The 15,798-nt window shown below is 41.0% G+C and overlaps 1 protein-coding gene and 1 pseudogene across 4 annotated transcripts; both read right to left on the reverse strand.

The window, feature by feature from the left end:
- Positions 1-1,133: 1,133 nt before the first annotated feature.
- Positions 1,134-12,610, reverse strand: LOC124045646 (annotated as a pseudogene). Its single transcript, XR_006840882.1, has 16 exons — positions 12,469-12,610; positions 11,915-11,971; positions 10,285-10,337; positions 9,875-10,075; positions 9,107-9,172; positions 8,930-8,983; positions 8,693-8,810; positions 8,394-8,548; positions 8,143-8,280; positions 6,560-6,625; positions 6,274-6,478; positions 5,914-6,015; positions 3,732-3,846; positions 3,366-3,471; positions 2,631-2,709; positions 1,134-1,993 (listed from the first exon to the last, which is right to left on the reverse strand). The product of XR_006840882.1 is annotated as an RNA-binding protein 39-like (transcript).
- On the reverse strand, positions 10,284-15,508 carry LOC124045647 (ammonium transporter Rh type B-like). Of its 3 annotated transcripts, XM_046365106.1 has the most exons (4): positions 12,469-15,508; positions 10,917-11,971; positions 10,671-10,822; positions 10,284-10,337 (listed from the first exon to the last, which is right to left on the reverse strand). In XM_046365106.1, exon 1 carries the CDS (start codon positions 15,413-15,415, stop codon positions 13,988-13,990), a length of 1,428 nt encoding a protein of 475 aa, XP_046221062.1. In that variant the 5' UTR covers positions 15,416-15,508; the 3' UTR covers positions 10,284-10,337; positions 10,671-10,822; positions 10,917-11,971; positions 12,469-13,987. The 3 variants fall into 3 exon arrangements, with proteins under 3 accessions (XP_046221062.1, XP_046221063.1, XP_046221061.1); XM_046365107.1 differs by lacking the exon at positions 10,671-10,822 and having other exon boundaries at positions 11,915-11,971; XM_046365105.1 differs by having other exon boundaries at positions 10,284-10,822.
- Between the last annotated feature and the right edge of the window lie 290 nt (positions 15,509-15,798).

Below are 15,798 nucleotides of genomic sequence, written 5' to 3' on the forward strand. Positions count from 1 at the left end.
TTATTTTCAATGACGGACTAGGAACGGTGGATTAATTGCCTCGTTCAGGGGCAGAACGACAGATTTTCACCTCATCAGCTCGGGGGATACTAGCTTGCAACTTTACAGTTAACTAGTCCAACGCAATAACGACCTGCCTCTCTCTTGTTGCACTCCACAAGGAGACTGTTGCACGAATGCAGTAAAGCCAAGGTAAATTTCTAGCTAGCATTAAACTTGTCATAAAAAACAATCAATCATAATCACTAGTTAACTACACATGGTTGATGATATTATCTAGCGTGTCCTGCGTTGCATATAATCTGATTGAGCATATAAACATTTAAATATCTGACTGAGCGGTGGTAGGCAGAAGCAGGCTTGTAAACATTCATTGAAACAGCTCTTCATTGTGCTTCAAGCATTGCGCTGTTTATGACTTAAAGCCTATCAACTCCCGAGATGAGGCTGGTGTAACCGAAGTGAAATGGCTAGCTAGTTAGCGCGCGCTAATAGCATTTCAAACGTCACTAGCTCTAGGCTTTCTAGTTGTTGATCCCCTTGTTCTGCATGATTAACGTAGCTTCCATGGTGGCTGTTGTCGTTGTGTTGCTGGTTCGAGCGAGGAGAGCTAATACTGTCACACTGGAAATACTAAAGTGCCTATAAGAACATCTAATAGTCAAAGGTTAATGAAATACAAATGGTATAGAAGGAAATAGTCCTATAATTCCTATAACTTCAACCTAAAACGTCTTACCTTGGAATATTGAAGACTCATGTTAAAAGGAACCACCAGCTTTCATATGTTCTCATGTTATGAGCAAGGAACTGAAACATTAGCTTTCTTACATAGCACATATTTCACTTTTACTTTCTTCTCCAACACTGTTTTTGCTTTATTTAAACCAAATTGAACACGTTTCATTATTTACTTGAGGCTAAATAGATATTGATATATTAAGTTAAAATAAGTGTTCATTCAGTATTGTTGTAATTGTCATTACAAATAAATAAAAATCGACCGATTAATCGGTATCAGCTTTTTTGGTCCTCCAATAATCAGTATCGGCGTTGAAAAAAAATCATAATTGGTCAACCTCTAATTAAAACAGTAATTATTGAAAGGTCTGAGTGTAAACCACAAGACCAGCTGTTGTAAACTAGGATTTTATTACAAACACATATTTCACATCCCCCTTCATTCCAGATGAAACAATCCAATGTCAACAAGACAAAATGCACATCACATTGAACCACCCAAATCACTTATTTTGATAGTAAATTTAAATCAAGAGTTTTTACAAAATCAAGTCTTGATTACAAATGTTAAAAACTTAGTGATCTCAAACACAATGAATACCTTGAAGTTGTTAACAAAAAAATAGATCTGTTTTTGTGTGTTTGTAGGCATTGTTCTTTTCATTTAACACATTAACTGAAAAACTTACTGGGCAAATCAATTTCTAAAGCCGAACTGAATGACAAAACGTACAATGATAAGTGGTAATTGGATGAGGACAGAGCAAACTGCACTTAGAATCAGAGGTTAATTAGGTGGGGTTGTCCCCAAAATGGGTTCTTTTGTGGTCAGTTTCAACTTAAATGTACTTAGTACCCACTTTCCACTGTATAACAACTCCTTATCGCAATGCAGGTTGAAACACACAACGTAATTTGCTCAAGTGCACCAACAGAAATGTGCGGATACAGAACTCAAGCTCAGCCTGATGGCTGTCAGATTGAACAATAAAACAAATATCCTTCAAAACCTTTTGTATTTCTGAATGAAGATTGGGTGGACTGGTGCAGTATTTTGCTACTCTGGTAAATAAGTTCCCAACATATTAGCAAACATTATGTACATTTTGAAGCCCACAGGCGTTGCAACATCTACTCCATGCATGGCAGACTTATCGCCGCGAAGGCATCAGTAGCTGGGTGGCCGTTACTGAATCAGGGAAAAGGTTATGGTAGGTTGGGAGGGGTACGTACGCCGCAGTGATCATTTTACCTATGGAGAAAAGAAAAAAAACTTGCATCATTACTTGTCTAACACATGAACAAGTTATTTATGAATGTAGAAAGCAGATTTCTAAAAAAAAACATTCTAGCTAGAGATAAAAAATGTTAATAAATCAGCAGCACAACTCACTTGAACCTAAAATAAAAGAAAGTAGGAAGATTTGAGAAGCATTTAGCCTATAGAAATCCCTGATCACACTTGTAGGCGATGTTGGCTAACTAAGCTCATGCGTAGAAAGAGACAACGTGTTTAACGGTGGTCTCGTGCCAAACTGCATGTGCAGGCCGTCAAATCAAAGGTCAATATAAAAGTTGTTTTTGTCTAAAATGTGTCAGTTTGTCACTTTTACAAGGTTGGAGTAATAACATGTTCAACTACTTGAGACATTTGCTCGAATCTAGGTTGTGCCTTCACATTTCTATTAAATTATCAGCTAAGAAATTTGGCAAGCGTTCAAGGTAGTCTTGCAATGCTGTGCCTCTGGGTTTAGAAACTCTGTGCTAACATGGTACAGTTTTGTTTTAATTACTTCCCATTATTCCATGCCACAAACATAACTGATATAAATGCAAGGCATGTAAATATCAAATGACCCTATAGAATGCATTGGTACAAGGATACACACCTGCAAACCACCGTCCATGTAGGGCATTTACTGCAGCCATCGCTGTTGGGATAGTGGGGCATTTTACATACACGTTGCCCTATAAGAGAAAGGAAGCGGTAAGATAAGGGCAATAAAACATCTATCGATCTGCAACATTGCCCAAGTACCTCAAATCCACAGAGTTGAGCGCAGACTAGAGCTTTTCTTTAGCTTTTTATTTTTAAATGAACCTCAGACTTGCTATGCAGTCAATACTTTCAAAATGTAAATTCTTACACCCTTACCGTGTACCCATGTTTGGCTTCGGTTGTTGCGTGCCTTTGTTTGCTGAAATCAAATACAACTGACTCTTTCCTCATTGCTAAGATGGCAACTTAGCACATGTGCCAATTGAATCTCAACAAGGAAACACTGGCTGTATTTCATTAATGTTTTATTAAAAAGTATGGATTTCAGTAAACAAAGACCCGCAACAGAGTACAAACATGGGTACATGGCTTAACATTTTGAAATAACTGCATAGAGACTTGGGTTCATAATTTTTTTTTTTTTTTTAAATAGTCTGCACTTGGCAATCTGCAACAGACAATTTGATGGACGCAAGGCTGTAATTGATCTTGAAATTAACGTAACATTCTAAATGTTACCATTATATAAAACATGCAGCACCTAATTTTTGGGGGGCAAAGTGCATAATTTGCTGGACCAGTTTAGAACTATCCACCTCTATAGTGCATTTTAAAAGGGTCTTACCTGAGGTGAGTTCTTGTCGACATATATATGGACAATTCCACCATGTTTGTTGCACTCCTCCATGACGTCATCTTGAATCTCGATGTCCCAACCAGGCTCATTTTCCCTGGAAAGAAGGCAGGACGTTTCAACCCCTTCATCACAAACTAATGACTCGCCTAACCCAGCTTCATGAAATGAGAAGTTAAGCCCTTTTGGCTCCCAGAAACAGCCATAATCAATGAGTTGACAGTTATTTAGTATCTCCACAATTGTACCCTAATCTTACATTTGGTGATGCATTTGTGAACCTAGTTCAGTGAATCAAAGCTCTAAAATAATGGTTTTCTGCCATCATGAAATGAAAAGGGGAAAGTAGTGTCTTACGACTGTGGGCTGAACATGTTGGACAGCTGTAGGCAGTGTGTAGCCAGTGGTTGAGTTGGGAGGTTCATGGCCTGGTTCATGCTTGGACCCAGGTTCATGGCAGGGTTGGCGACAGCTGTAAAAGGAGATGACAGCATCATTAACAGAGGTCCTTCTGACCAGGGGGTCAAGTGCAGTTGAATTCCTGTCTGTTGAATTGACCATCAGCTCCTGAACAAACTGTAATTGACCCCAACCCTGCATCTGACTTAATCATCAGGTTGACTTAGTAATTTTGATTACCACCCCCCTTTAAACAAGCAACCAATGAATACATGTAAAAGTACAGGACTGGTCTTTCTTCCATGTTGTTTCAATGTACTGTTGGACAAAATGTAGTTACACACAAGAAAACCAGAGAAGATGTATAGAGAGCTTGAGAATCTTATTTGGCTTAAACAAGAAAAGCATTTATATGCATACTGTGAATTCAGTATGCATGACAGCAATGATTTCAGACCACAACAAGAAAAAAGGACCATGGGAGATTTCACTCTGGTTTGAAACATGAGAACTTGAAAGGATTTATTTTAGATGAGCATTAAATTGTGTGCAGATTTGATAAATTGTGCACTCCAATCTTTCACATTCACCTTCAGGGGGTGGGTTCAGCCTGGCTTGTATGTCTAAAATATTAGAAGAAGAGAAGTTAAAAACTTGCACTTAGGCTGGAAAGGGGAAATTATTTAGGTTGTGAGGATGGAAAGATGCACAATAGACGAAGAGCATAGCCAAGACCATTTACTTACTACACTGCAGTGCACATCATACCATTAGACCTAGTTGCTACAGGTGGACATCCATAGCATAAGGCAAACACAGAGAAGCTAAGGTTCTCCGGTTTCTGCATGTTAGTTCAATATCAGCATTCCATCTAACATTATAGTGTTTCAGCAAGTTGTAAGTGTCCATTCACTTAGTAAGATAAATTGCTGGCTTTGGCAAGACAAAACACACAGGTTGACTTGAATGATGCCAACTCATTATAAGTTTCCCACCAGTTGCCCATTATATTCAATGTGCTCTTTTCACGCAGTGTCATAGTGAGGGAAGAAAACATCTTTCAGATAGAGTACGTCTCAGATGTCTTTCACCAAAAGCTGACAACATGGCAGGTTGTTGCAGGGATGTGGTCAGAAGCGATGAACATACCACATAAAGGAGTATTGGTGGCAATGGCAGATTGGCATTTAGTGTTCACGTGTGGATCCATTAGATAAATGTGGAAGAGATCATTAAAAGATAAATGATAGTGAGAAAGGATGAGAAGTCTTATGGTGGTACATTTGAGATGATCAAATACTGGTGGTCACAGAAGCAGTTTATTTGAACCCACGCAGTCTCCAGATCATTTGAACCCACGCAGTCTCCAGATCATTTGAACCCACGCAGTCTCCAGATCATTTGAACCCACGCAGTCTCCAGATCATTTGAACCCACGCAGTCTCCAGATCATTTGAACCCACGCAGTCTCCAGATCATTTGAACCCACGCAGTCTCCAGATCATTTGAACCCACGCAGTCTCCAGATCATTTGAACCCACGCAGTCTCCAGATCATTTGAACCCACGCAGTCTCCAGATCATTTGAACCCACGCAGTCTCCAGATCATTTGAACCCACGTCTCCAGTCTCCAGATCATTTGAACCCACGCAGTCTCCAGATCATTTGAACCCACGCAGTCTCCAGATCATTTGAACCCACGCAGTCTCCAGATCATTTGAACCCACGCAGTCTCCAGATCATTTGAACCCACGCAGTCTCCAGATCATTTGAACCCACGCAGTCTCCAGATCATTTGAACCCACGCAGTCTCCAGATCATTTGAACCCACGCAGTCTCCAGATCATTTGAACCCACTTTGCATTCATCGTTCACTGGAAACCATCCTGCCAATGGAGGTCTGACATCTCTCGTTTGCTATGTACCTCTAGAATTAGTTATGATCAACAGCCAAAGCAAACTTAGTACATTTCACATTAGCATGAGGTATCAATAAAGCTTAAAATTCAAAATCACAGGTTTTGAACTTTTCTCCTTTGAGGAGAGGCATGTCTGCCGTGTCTTAAGAAGAGGCCAGTGAGTAGTTCATTCCACAATATGTAGTGTGACATGTTACATACAGTATAGATCATGTGACTACCTGTACCAGCTGCCATGTTGCCGAAGTGGATTGAAGAGGAGTGCATGGAACCACTCATCTGTAGAGCCTGTTGTGCAGCTGGAGGAATCTGAAGACCAGTACCTGAGGGAAACAAGTATTCATTAGCATCAAGTCTGTTCAATGCTATTTAAAACAACTTGAGCACACATACTGGAGTGATTAGAGGTCAACTGGGATAACAACACCTTGGTTGATAAAATAGGTTTTACATTTCATCACAACAGGTGGAGATATTGAATACTAAGCTAAACTTTTACTAACTGCTGACAAATAAACCCAATGGCAATTTTGAGCACAAAAGAAACTACATTCACTCAAAAACATCAGCTAATAGCTCACCCTCTGCCAGCCGGGCCATGAGCTGCAGGCGCCCAGTGGTGCCCAGGTCAATGCCCGTCCTCTCCAGCTCATCGTTGTCCAGGAAGGAGCTGGCGGTGGAGGAGTCGGTGCGTTCTGTCACGTTACCAACCTTCATGGGCCGTCCGGCCAGCTCAAAGCCATTCAGCTGCTCCAATGCTTTCTTAGCGCACTCTGCATCTGCAAACTACAATTAAACAAGGGCATCCAGTAAGAAATTCGCTAAATAACATGGCACACACACACACTTCTGGAATCAGGAACTTACTGAGATGAAACCATATCCTTTGGATCGTGCAGTTTCACTGTCCATCATCAGCTGTATGCTCTCAATCTGTTAAGGAAAACAACATCCAGTTAGATACAACAGAGTTAGTGGAAAATTGAGGTTAACTTTTAATGGCTGCAGGGGCAGTATTGAGTAGCTTGGATGAAAGGTGCCCATATCAAACGGCCTCCTCCTCAGTCATAGTTGCTAATATTAGCATATTATTAGTAGTATTGGATAGAAAACACTGAAGTTTCTAAAACTGGTTGAATGATGTCTGTGAGTATAACATAACTCATATTGGCAGGCAAAATCCTGAGTTGAAATAAAAAAATCTGAGCGTATTCACCAGAGCCCCCAATGAAATCCCCTTGAGATATAAATGATGTTGCACTGCCTAGGGGTTCCACTAGATGTCAACCATCAATAGAAACTATAATGAGGCTTCTGTTGTTGGAGTGAATGAGAGCAGAATATCAGATGTCCATCAAGCAGCCATTTTGTGACCTCACTTTTTCCTCATGGAAGTCACTTGCATTCCATTGCTCACGAAGACAAGAAAGAATTTGATTTTGATTTTGATTTGAAGAATACTCCAGTTGGAACTTTATTGAAGCTATATGTTAAAAAAAACATCCTAATGATTGATTCTGTACTTAGTTTGAAATGTTTCTTCGACCGGTGATATCACCTTTTGAAGTTTTTGTCCAATATAACGCTGACCAGAATTAGCATTTGGATATATATACTAAACGCTCGAACAAAAGAAGGTATTTGGACATAAATAACGGACATTTTCGAACAAAACAAACATTTGTGGACCTGGGATTCCTGGAGTGCTTTCTGATGTAGATCAAAGGTAAAGGAATATTTATCATGTAATTTCTTGTTTATATTGACGCCATCTTTGAGGCTGTGGTGTTTTTAAATTGAGCGCAGTCTCAGATTATTGTATGCATTTCTTTTTCCTTAATGTTTTTAAAAATCTGACACAGCGGTTGCATTAAGGAGTGGTATATCTATAATTCCATGTGTATAACTATATTATCATCTACATTTATGATGAGTATTTTTGTTGAATGATGTGGCTATGCAAAATCACTTGATATTTTTGGAACTAGTGAATCTAACGCGCCAATGTAAACTCAGATTTTTTAAATATGAACTTTATCAAACAAAACATGCATGTATTGTGTAACATGACGTCCTATGAGTGTCATCCGATGAAGATAATTCAAAGTTAGTGATTAATTTTATGTTTATTTCTGTTTTTTTGTGAAGGCTATATTTTGCTGGAAAATGGCTGTGCTTATTGTGGTTTGGTGGAGATCTAACATAATAGTTTGTAGTGCTTTCGCTGAAAAGCCTATTTGTAATCGACACTTTGGTGGGATTAACAATGAGAATAGCTTTAAAATGATATAAGACACTTGTATGTTTGAGGAATTGTAATTATGAGATTTCTGTGGTTTGAATTTTGGCGCCCTCTATTTTCACTGGTAGTTGTCATATCGATCCCTGTATCGGGATTGCAGCCATAACAGGTTTAACATACATGACAAGTAATGGGGTTTCCTCCTTACCCTTCCGAAAGGCTCAAAGATGCCTCGCAGCATGTCCTCTGTGATGTTGAAGTGCAGAGAGCCCACGTACAGCCGCATGGGGCCAGCATTACCCTTCTGAAGGTTGTTGGCCATTGCTGCTGCTCTGTTCTTCTCAGCCTGCACACACACAAAAATGGTGAGTCTATGCCATCTGCCAAGTTAGTTGTGAAAGGTGACATCACATTTACTAATTCCATCATTTCTAAAAATGTTATGGTTAAATCAACTACCTGAGAGGCCTGGACAATGATGGGCACTCCAAGAAGTCTCTGTCCAGTCAAGCCAATGGCCAATGGGACCCGGAATTCGCCTCCAGAAACTCTATGTAGGCGATGCCCTTTGACCTCCTGGAGTTTCTATCGGAGATCATCCTCACGTCTCTCACCTACAGGGGATAAAATAGCAATAGTGTGTCAGGAGTGAGCACCTTCCTATTGACCATTAGCTAAATGCTTTGTCAAAATAAAGTCTTGATCTTGACATATTTCAGGCTTCTACTTTAAAATGTGTGTAAACTGTGAATACTGACTTTCCCCACAGCAGAGAAGAAGTCCTCTAGATCTCGTGGTCGGATTCTGGCTGCCAGCTGCATACAGAACACAGTACGGGCATCCCTCTCCTCTGGGGTCAGGTTGTCAATTGGTTGCCTTGAAAAAGAAAACAGAAAAACACGTTTTTGATGGACAGTGAGAAAAGAATTCCAGTTCACAAAACTGATCTGAAACCACGAGAGCTTCTAACTAGACAATCCAGCTGTGTATCTCACCTTACTGGACTCTTGTCTTTCTTGAAGGGACTACGACTTCTTGAGCGCCTACGACTGAAAAAAAAAGTAACAATCACAAGAGTTAGTTCCAAGACTAACAGACTTTACATTAATACTTTAATGACAAGACAGCCAACCACCAACACGTCATATCACAAAGAATTTAACCATAAAAACCTTAGTTTGTTGGCATGTGGTGGGCCAATCTTCCCTCCTGGACCACCGTTAAATTTCGGCCCCAAACTAGGGGTGTAAAACAAGGTTCAGCTCAGTATGTATGCCTACTACTGATGAAGATTATATTTCAAACTGTGTTGGTTTTTAATAAGTGTTAAGTGTATAATATGTGTTAAGTGTATATTCAATTACCAATGACCTCAACGGAGTAGGTTAATATGCCTAAGAGTACAATTCATGCCTATGTGTTCGGCATTAAGTTTCAGGGACACACTGACTATCTGTGGAGGAAACGTCTCCAGCAGCATAGTAGGAATGATGAACACTTTCTCATTCATAAAGGCGACGGTCAAAATGGGCCCTACAACAGCCTCCACCCCCACTTGGGCCTACTTTGTGTACTCTACTTCTCTTGAAACACAAAGGCTAATCAGCCCAGTCACATGACACTCAGCTGAAAGAGGAAGAAAGGAGTAGTAAACAGGGTTGACCTGAGGACAAAACCAGGGCTACAGCATTATTTATCCACCTCATGCCTGAACTTCCACATAGAAGTCAACCACCATACCCCAGATGTTTTTTTACTATACCGCTGTCAAATACAAAATCCTGTTTCATTTCATCATCAACATTTTTACTGTCAGCTTCCAAAAGGGGGAAAAATAAATTACCCACAATGAAATGATAAAGAAGACTATTCCCCACCAAAACGTGGGAACTAGACAACTCAGATAAGGGATGCCAAAATTGGAAGATCTCTATACATACAAGGGGCTGCGGCGTCCTCTGTAGCGCCCGGCACGCTCCCTGCTATGGGAGCCGCTGCGGCGGCGCTCCTTACTGCGGCTGCGTTTCTTCTCCCGACTCTTGCTCCTCTTCCTGTCCCGGCTCTTCTTCCTGTCTTTGCTCTTGCTTCTGCGCTTGTCAGAGCTCGGGCTCCGACTACTCCTACTGTGGCTCCTCTTTTTCCTGGAACACAAGTTGAGATTGTCAGAGTGCAAGTCACTGAATCAAATAATACAGTTAACAGATACTTGAAACAACATCTTCCGTCCATTACTGATGTAGTTTTGTAATGGTTACATGATTAAAACCTGATTAAAACTGTAGATAGAAAACTGACCAGATAATGTGAAGACGGTTTAGCAAATAGCACAAGTTTAAAACTCAGTACTTACTTCTTACTACTGCGCTCCTCATGTCCATTAGCGCTAGAGGACTTGATCTCATCCTAAGCAGGGTCGATAGAAGAACATCATGAGGACGTAGAGGAAACATTGCAAGTCGTCAGGGGTAAGGGGAGGGAACAAGAAAATACAGAATATATTCATTTAGTAAAAATACTGTTAACATTACTGATATGTTTGGAGAAGTATCTAAGGTGGTCCATCTACAGCCCCTGTAGAGTTCCACCCCCACCCACTGTTATAACTACATACTGTACAGTACTCAATCCAACCAAAAGTCAAGGTGTATGGGGAAAGTATCTAACATTTTGGCATGCTACAGTAAGCCATGGTAACAGTTTGGTCATCTCAACCCCACCCCTCCTGCTTTGTCGTACCAATACCACTATCTGTTCCTAAGCCCACTGAGGCCATGCTTGGCCCACAGCCACTAAAAGAGATCCTGTGGTTGGTGCCAGTCCAGTGATCTTCACCCATTTTCCTTCTTGGAATGTAAGAGTTCGATGCCACCTCTGTCACACATCTCGCCCTGAAGCAAACAGGGATTCACACTGCTTAGTAATATGGACTCCCAAGAAAAACTGAAAAAAAAAATCCACTAGTTCAGCCTCATGTTAAATTACCTATGTTTTTTCTTTTAGTGCCGGCTGAATGGAGGTGATCCATTTTGGCTTGTATTTCATGAGGGGAAAACTATTCTTATTGGTGAAATCAATAACTAAATGTATCATGGAAATGAAATCTTGAAATGAAAATCTTAAGTAAATTCTAATAAGAAAATAAACTTTGAATATTACTGGTGTTAAAAGGCATGCAAAGTCAAGATGCTGATTTACGAATCGGAATCAATAGACTTGGGCATGGAGACAGTATTCATATTTCAAAGTTATCAATAGCTTACTCTGTTGACCTCTGCAAAATCATGACTACACATTTAAGCCATATCAATGATTTGTAAAACAACGTATACTATGAGTCAGTAGACTAATCTACGAAAAGACATGTAAGGGTAAAAGTACTAACACACGTAAGGTCTATTTCAGGTCCGACTTAGTTGACAACGATGCATAACAAATGTCAATGCATATAAATAGAATATGTGCCAGAACTACTGGTATCACGGTCAATCTAACAGGTGTAAACATGGTGGAACAATGCCGTTAGTTACCATGTCAACAGAAATTTTAAATACTGTCTCCTTTGCATGTGAGGTAAAATGCGCTGATTATCATCCATTTGCATTCACCTTGTTGCAACCGAACAGGTGATAGGATGTTCTAAGATGAGGCTCTTTTTGTCCTAGGGGGATCACAGTACATCAATACATTGCGCAATTACTACCTTACTTTTTTCACAGTTCACACTGGAATCAAAGGTGAATTCATGGGAGTAGAGGTGAGATATCATTAGGCAAGTCTACAAAGAAAGATAGATGGGCGTTTATTGAGAATTTTGGATTATGTCTGACTGCATCACACACCACATTCATACATTGAGAGGCACACACAATCATTTAACTATCAATAATAGCGAACTTATACATCTCTGAGCAGCAAGATGATACTAGATCAGCAAATAGTGAATGCACAAAAAAACATACAAGCCTGGCAATTCTACCCACCTTTCTGTATGGAGCCTCTAGCATAGCCTCAATGTCAAAATCGTCTGCCATGGTCTCCTGCAAGAGAAAACAAGATACAATCAATTCATGTTTAGTCATAAGTTAAAAACATTACATTCATATAGAATTCGTTAGGTATACTGCGGCCACAGAATATAACGTTAGTTGGCAATGTATTATATTATTATTATTATATTAATGTAGCTAACGTTAGTTAGAAAAACTGTTAGCTAGCTACCAGTAGCTAGTTGAATGTTCTAACTACATTTTAGCTGGGCAGCTAACTAGCTAGCTAAATAGTTCCCAGCTGACAACAGAGCATCAACTGTGGAACATTCCAATGCATTTGACCAACACTCCTACACGTTAGGCTGCAGCTTACAGCTAGCTAATGTTAGCTAGACTAGTTATAGCTAGCTACATACAGTAGCTGATTAAGAACTATAGCTAAGACATTTAGTTAGCAAGATGTTTACTCGTAACGTAACTGGCGTTAACTAACTAGCCAATGTTCGTTTACTACTATCTGAGGAAGATGTGCAATGGTAATTTACCGCAGGGATTTGTCCCACCGTCCCGTCTGCTTCTTTTTCTGTGACCAGAAAATGAATAGTTACCTAGCTAGCAAGCTAACCAATCAGCCAGTGAGCTAGCCTGCGAACTACCGTTGCCTCCTTCTAAAATAGGCCCAATTTGACCTCGGATTCGCCTGCTGCTGTTCCTGCCAACAACAGATTCAAAATAATCGCTCCAGAAAATGCTCTCTCTCTAGACTACGTATTACCAACGAAATTATCAGTAACAGCCCGTAAAGTATTTAGCTTTATATTAGTTCTTTCCCCGTTCAAGCGTTTGAAGTTGTTTCACAAAACAACTTCCTTTGCCTCTCTAAAATGGCGCTCTGCACTCAAGCCTCGAGGAAGGCGGGGTTGTTTGTCCTAGCTATCTAGAAAGGCGACTCCACCGCCTCTCTCTTCTCAATATGGTACTTTACCGCCACCTACCGGAAAATTAGATCAAATCACCCAAAATGTGAAAAACAAATGCCTCCTAGGACTGCATTACCTCCCCTGCACAGATATGATCATAGAACAGAGCTATGTAGCCAACCTTTTATTTATTGAGGTTTTTTTTTGTGGTGAATAAACATGTCTGGCTCTTTACGACTGTAATTTGGCTTGTTTGATGTCAGGAAATAAATTCACAAGATCAGGAGAATTTCCTAACCAGGAAAAATATTAGTCCCGAGCTAAGAGTTTTGCACTCAAGGCCTCTTTGCATGCTAAAGGGTCACCTTAGTTGCATAAAAGCTTACTGCATGTTGGCCATCAGACTTTGTGACCCTTTAAGGAGCTGTAAAATACCTTTCACCACTCCACTAAACATGATCTAAATCTGAGTATACACAATAAAACATTGCAAGGAGGACTGCAGGAACAGTGTAAAGCAATAGTGGGATTGTAAAATGAGAGCTCCTTTATTAATAGAGTCATCAAATTAGTGTCAATATTCTGTATTATGTGGATGTGTCAATATTCTGTATTATGTTAATTTACATTGTATGAATGATATAATCATGTGGTTTGAGTGCCCACATTTGCAATTTTTTGCGAACCGCAAAATTGTATTCATTCTCAGGTCATTTGACATAAAATTACCAATGTTGTACCACACTTGAAAACAAAAGCCCTCTGACCTCAATACATTTAACAGTCAGGTGTGTGAGGCTACTGTAGTCAGTATGAGATGACGCACTTTTACAAACCACTAAAATAGACAAATGGATTTCATTAAGCAGCGAGACATAGACTTGCATACTAAAACATCTTAAAATAAGTACAAATAAAAACCCAATGGTTAATTTGGTTACAAAACCAAGTTTGTGTCCATAAAACCTCTCATGTGGGAATGTAAAATAAAAAAGTGCAAGAAAGAGAAATGGATCACAGAGTACATTAACCACGAATGAGGATTTATTATATTGCTAAACTGCATGATTATCTAATCAATTTAAATGTTTTACCGTCATTCAGCATTAAACTTATTTATACAACTAAATGCATAGCTAGCACCCTATGATGCTGTCGAATCATCAGTTTTGATTTGACCATTTAGGGCCATCAGACAATCATAATGAGGCGGAACATTGAAAAATAGCTCATCATCAAAGCAGAGGTCATCTGAGGGTGATGCAAGATACGGCAGCTTCAACACAAAGCCTGTCAATATGCCCCCTAGTGTTGCCACTCCCATAGTGGAGAACACAGCTGCCATCTGGTAGAGGGCCTGTTCCCTGGCACTGCGCCCCAGACCTGGCTGCAGACCAGGGATCAACTCCTGGAGCTCTAGAAGCTTAGGATCTCCTTCCATAGGTGCCCTGTGGCTAAAGATCTCATACATGCTGGGTCCATACACCTCCTCAGTGGCTGTCAGGATGGCACATATCCCTGCGGCACAGGATATGAGTCCTGTGAGGCCATGCAGGTTGTGGATACCACACTGGTCCTGGATCCGGAGGTGGCGGGCCAGGAAGGGGCTGAGGTACTTGTATCCCAGCATGCAGGCGATGCAGCCCATCACACCCAGTGCGTACGCAGCCGCAGGAGAGATCATCATGTCCACCGACGCCCCCACTGTCACCCCGCCCGCCAGGGTCACGTTCTGGATGTCGGCCATTGTAATCTTGCCATTCTTGTTGAGCATGGCAGAGAGGGCGAAGGCGGTGAGGGTGGAGGAGCTGAGGCCTATGAAGGTGTGCAGGATGGCCCTGTGCTGGTCGTCTCCCTTCAGGGTTAGAGCCGAGTTAAAGGAGGGCCAGAACACCCAGAGGAACAGGGTGCCCATAACTGACAGGATGTCTGACTGGTAGCTGGTGTTCTCCTTGGCGTGACCCTCGTTCAGACGTGGCCTGTACAGGACAAATGTTGCACCCAGGCCGAAATAGCAGGCAAACAGGTGGATGAGGATCGATCCCCCTGCATCGTTGATCCTCAGGTACTTGAGCACGGCCCATTCATTGACTGAGAACACTGGGACCTCCAGCAGGGCCATGACTAGGAGCTGCACTGGGCTGGTCTTTCCCAGGACAGCCCCGAAGGAAATGAGCACCACGGCACAGGCAAACTCAGCATTGATCAGGTTGATGACCCCCAGGTGGATCTTCCCAGCATGGCTGAACTGGAAGTAGCCCTGTACCAGGATGGCCCACTGGATGGCGAAGGTGGCCGTCAGGAAATTGAAGACCATTCCACTGAAGCCGTAGAGACGGAAGAAGGCCAGAAGGCACCCAAATCCAATGAATATCATCACCTGAATGTCAGCAAAGTATGGGTAATCTCGGTACAGTGCGTTGTCCATGGGTTTGGTCTCATTGTTCTGCAGTTTAGCATTAGCATCATTGTCATAGGTGACAAAGGCAGTGTAGAGAGATAGGAGGAGAACCTCCAGGACCAGCACCAGGACAGGCAGTCTCACCCTCAGACTGGTGGAATGCTTTTTCATGTTGAGAGCTTTTTCAGACAAATGACCAGAATTGCTTTTCTCTGCCTTTATATCATCTCACCCTCGATAAGAAAGGCCTAGAACATTGCTGGAGTTTTTACTAAGACTGATGTGCATAGACCACACCCCTTTGTAGAGCAATGTTACTACTTGTACTTTGGCCTTTACAATAAACCATCTCCCAGGCATTGTGTGGAAAGCTACTCTGAAATATAGTTTACCAAGTTACCAATTACTTCACACTGGAAAAAGTTGAGCTACATAATGCTACCCTGAAGATAATTATAGTTTGTTTAATTAAAGTTACTCTGAAAAAGCAGTTCACTATATCAAAACTACCTTGTGAAAAACTATAACTAAATCTAAAATGTCATATAATACAA

Source organism: Oncorhynchus gorbuscha, linkage group LG10 (genome assembly GCF_021184085.1).
Source record: "Oncorhynchus gorbuscha isolate QuinsamMale2020 ecotype Even-year linkage group LG10, OgorEven_v1.0, whole genome shotgun sequence".
Classification (NCBI taxonomy): Eukaryota; Metazoa; Chordata; class Actinopteri; order Salmoniformes; family Salmonidae; genus Oncorhynchus; species Oncorhynchus gorbuscha.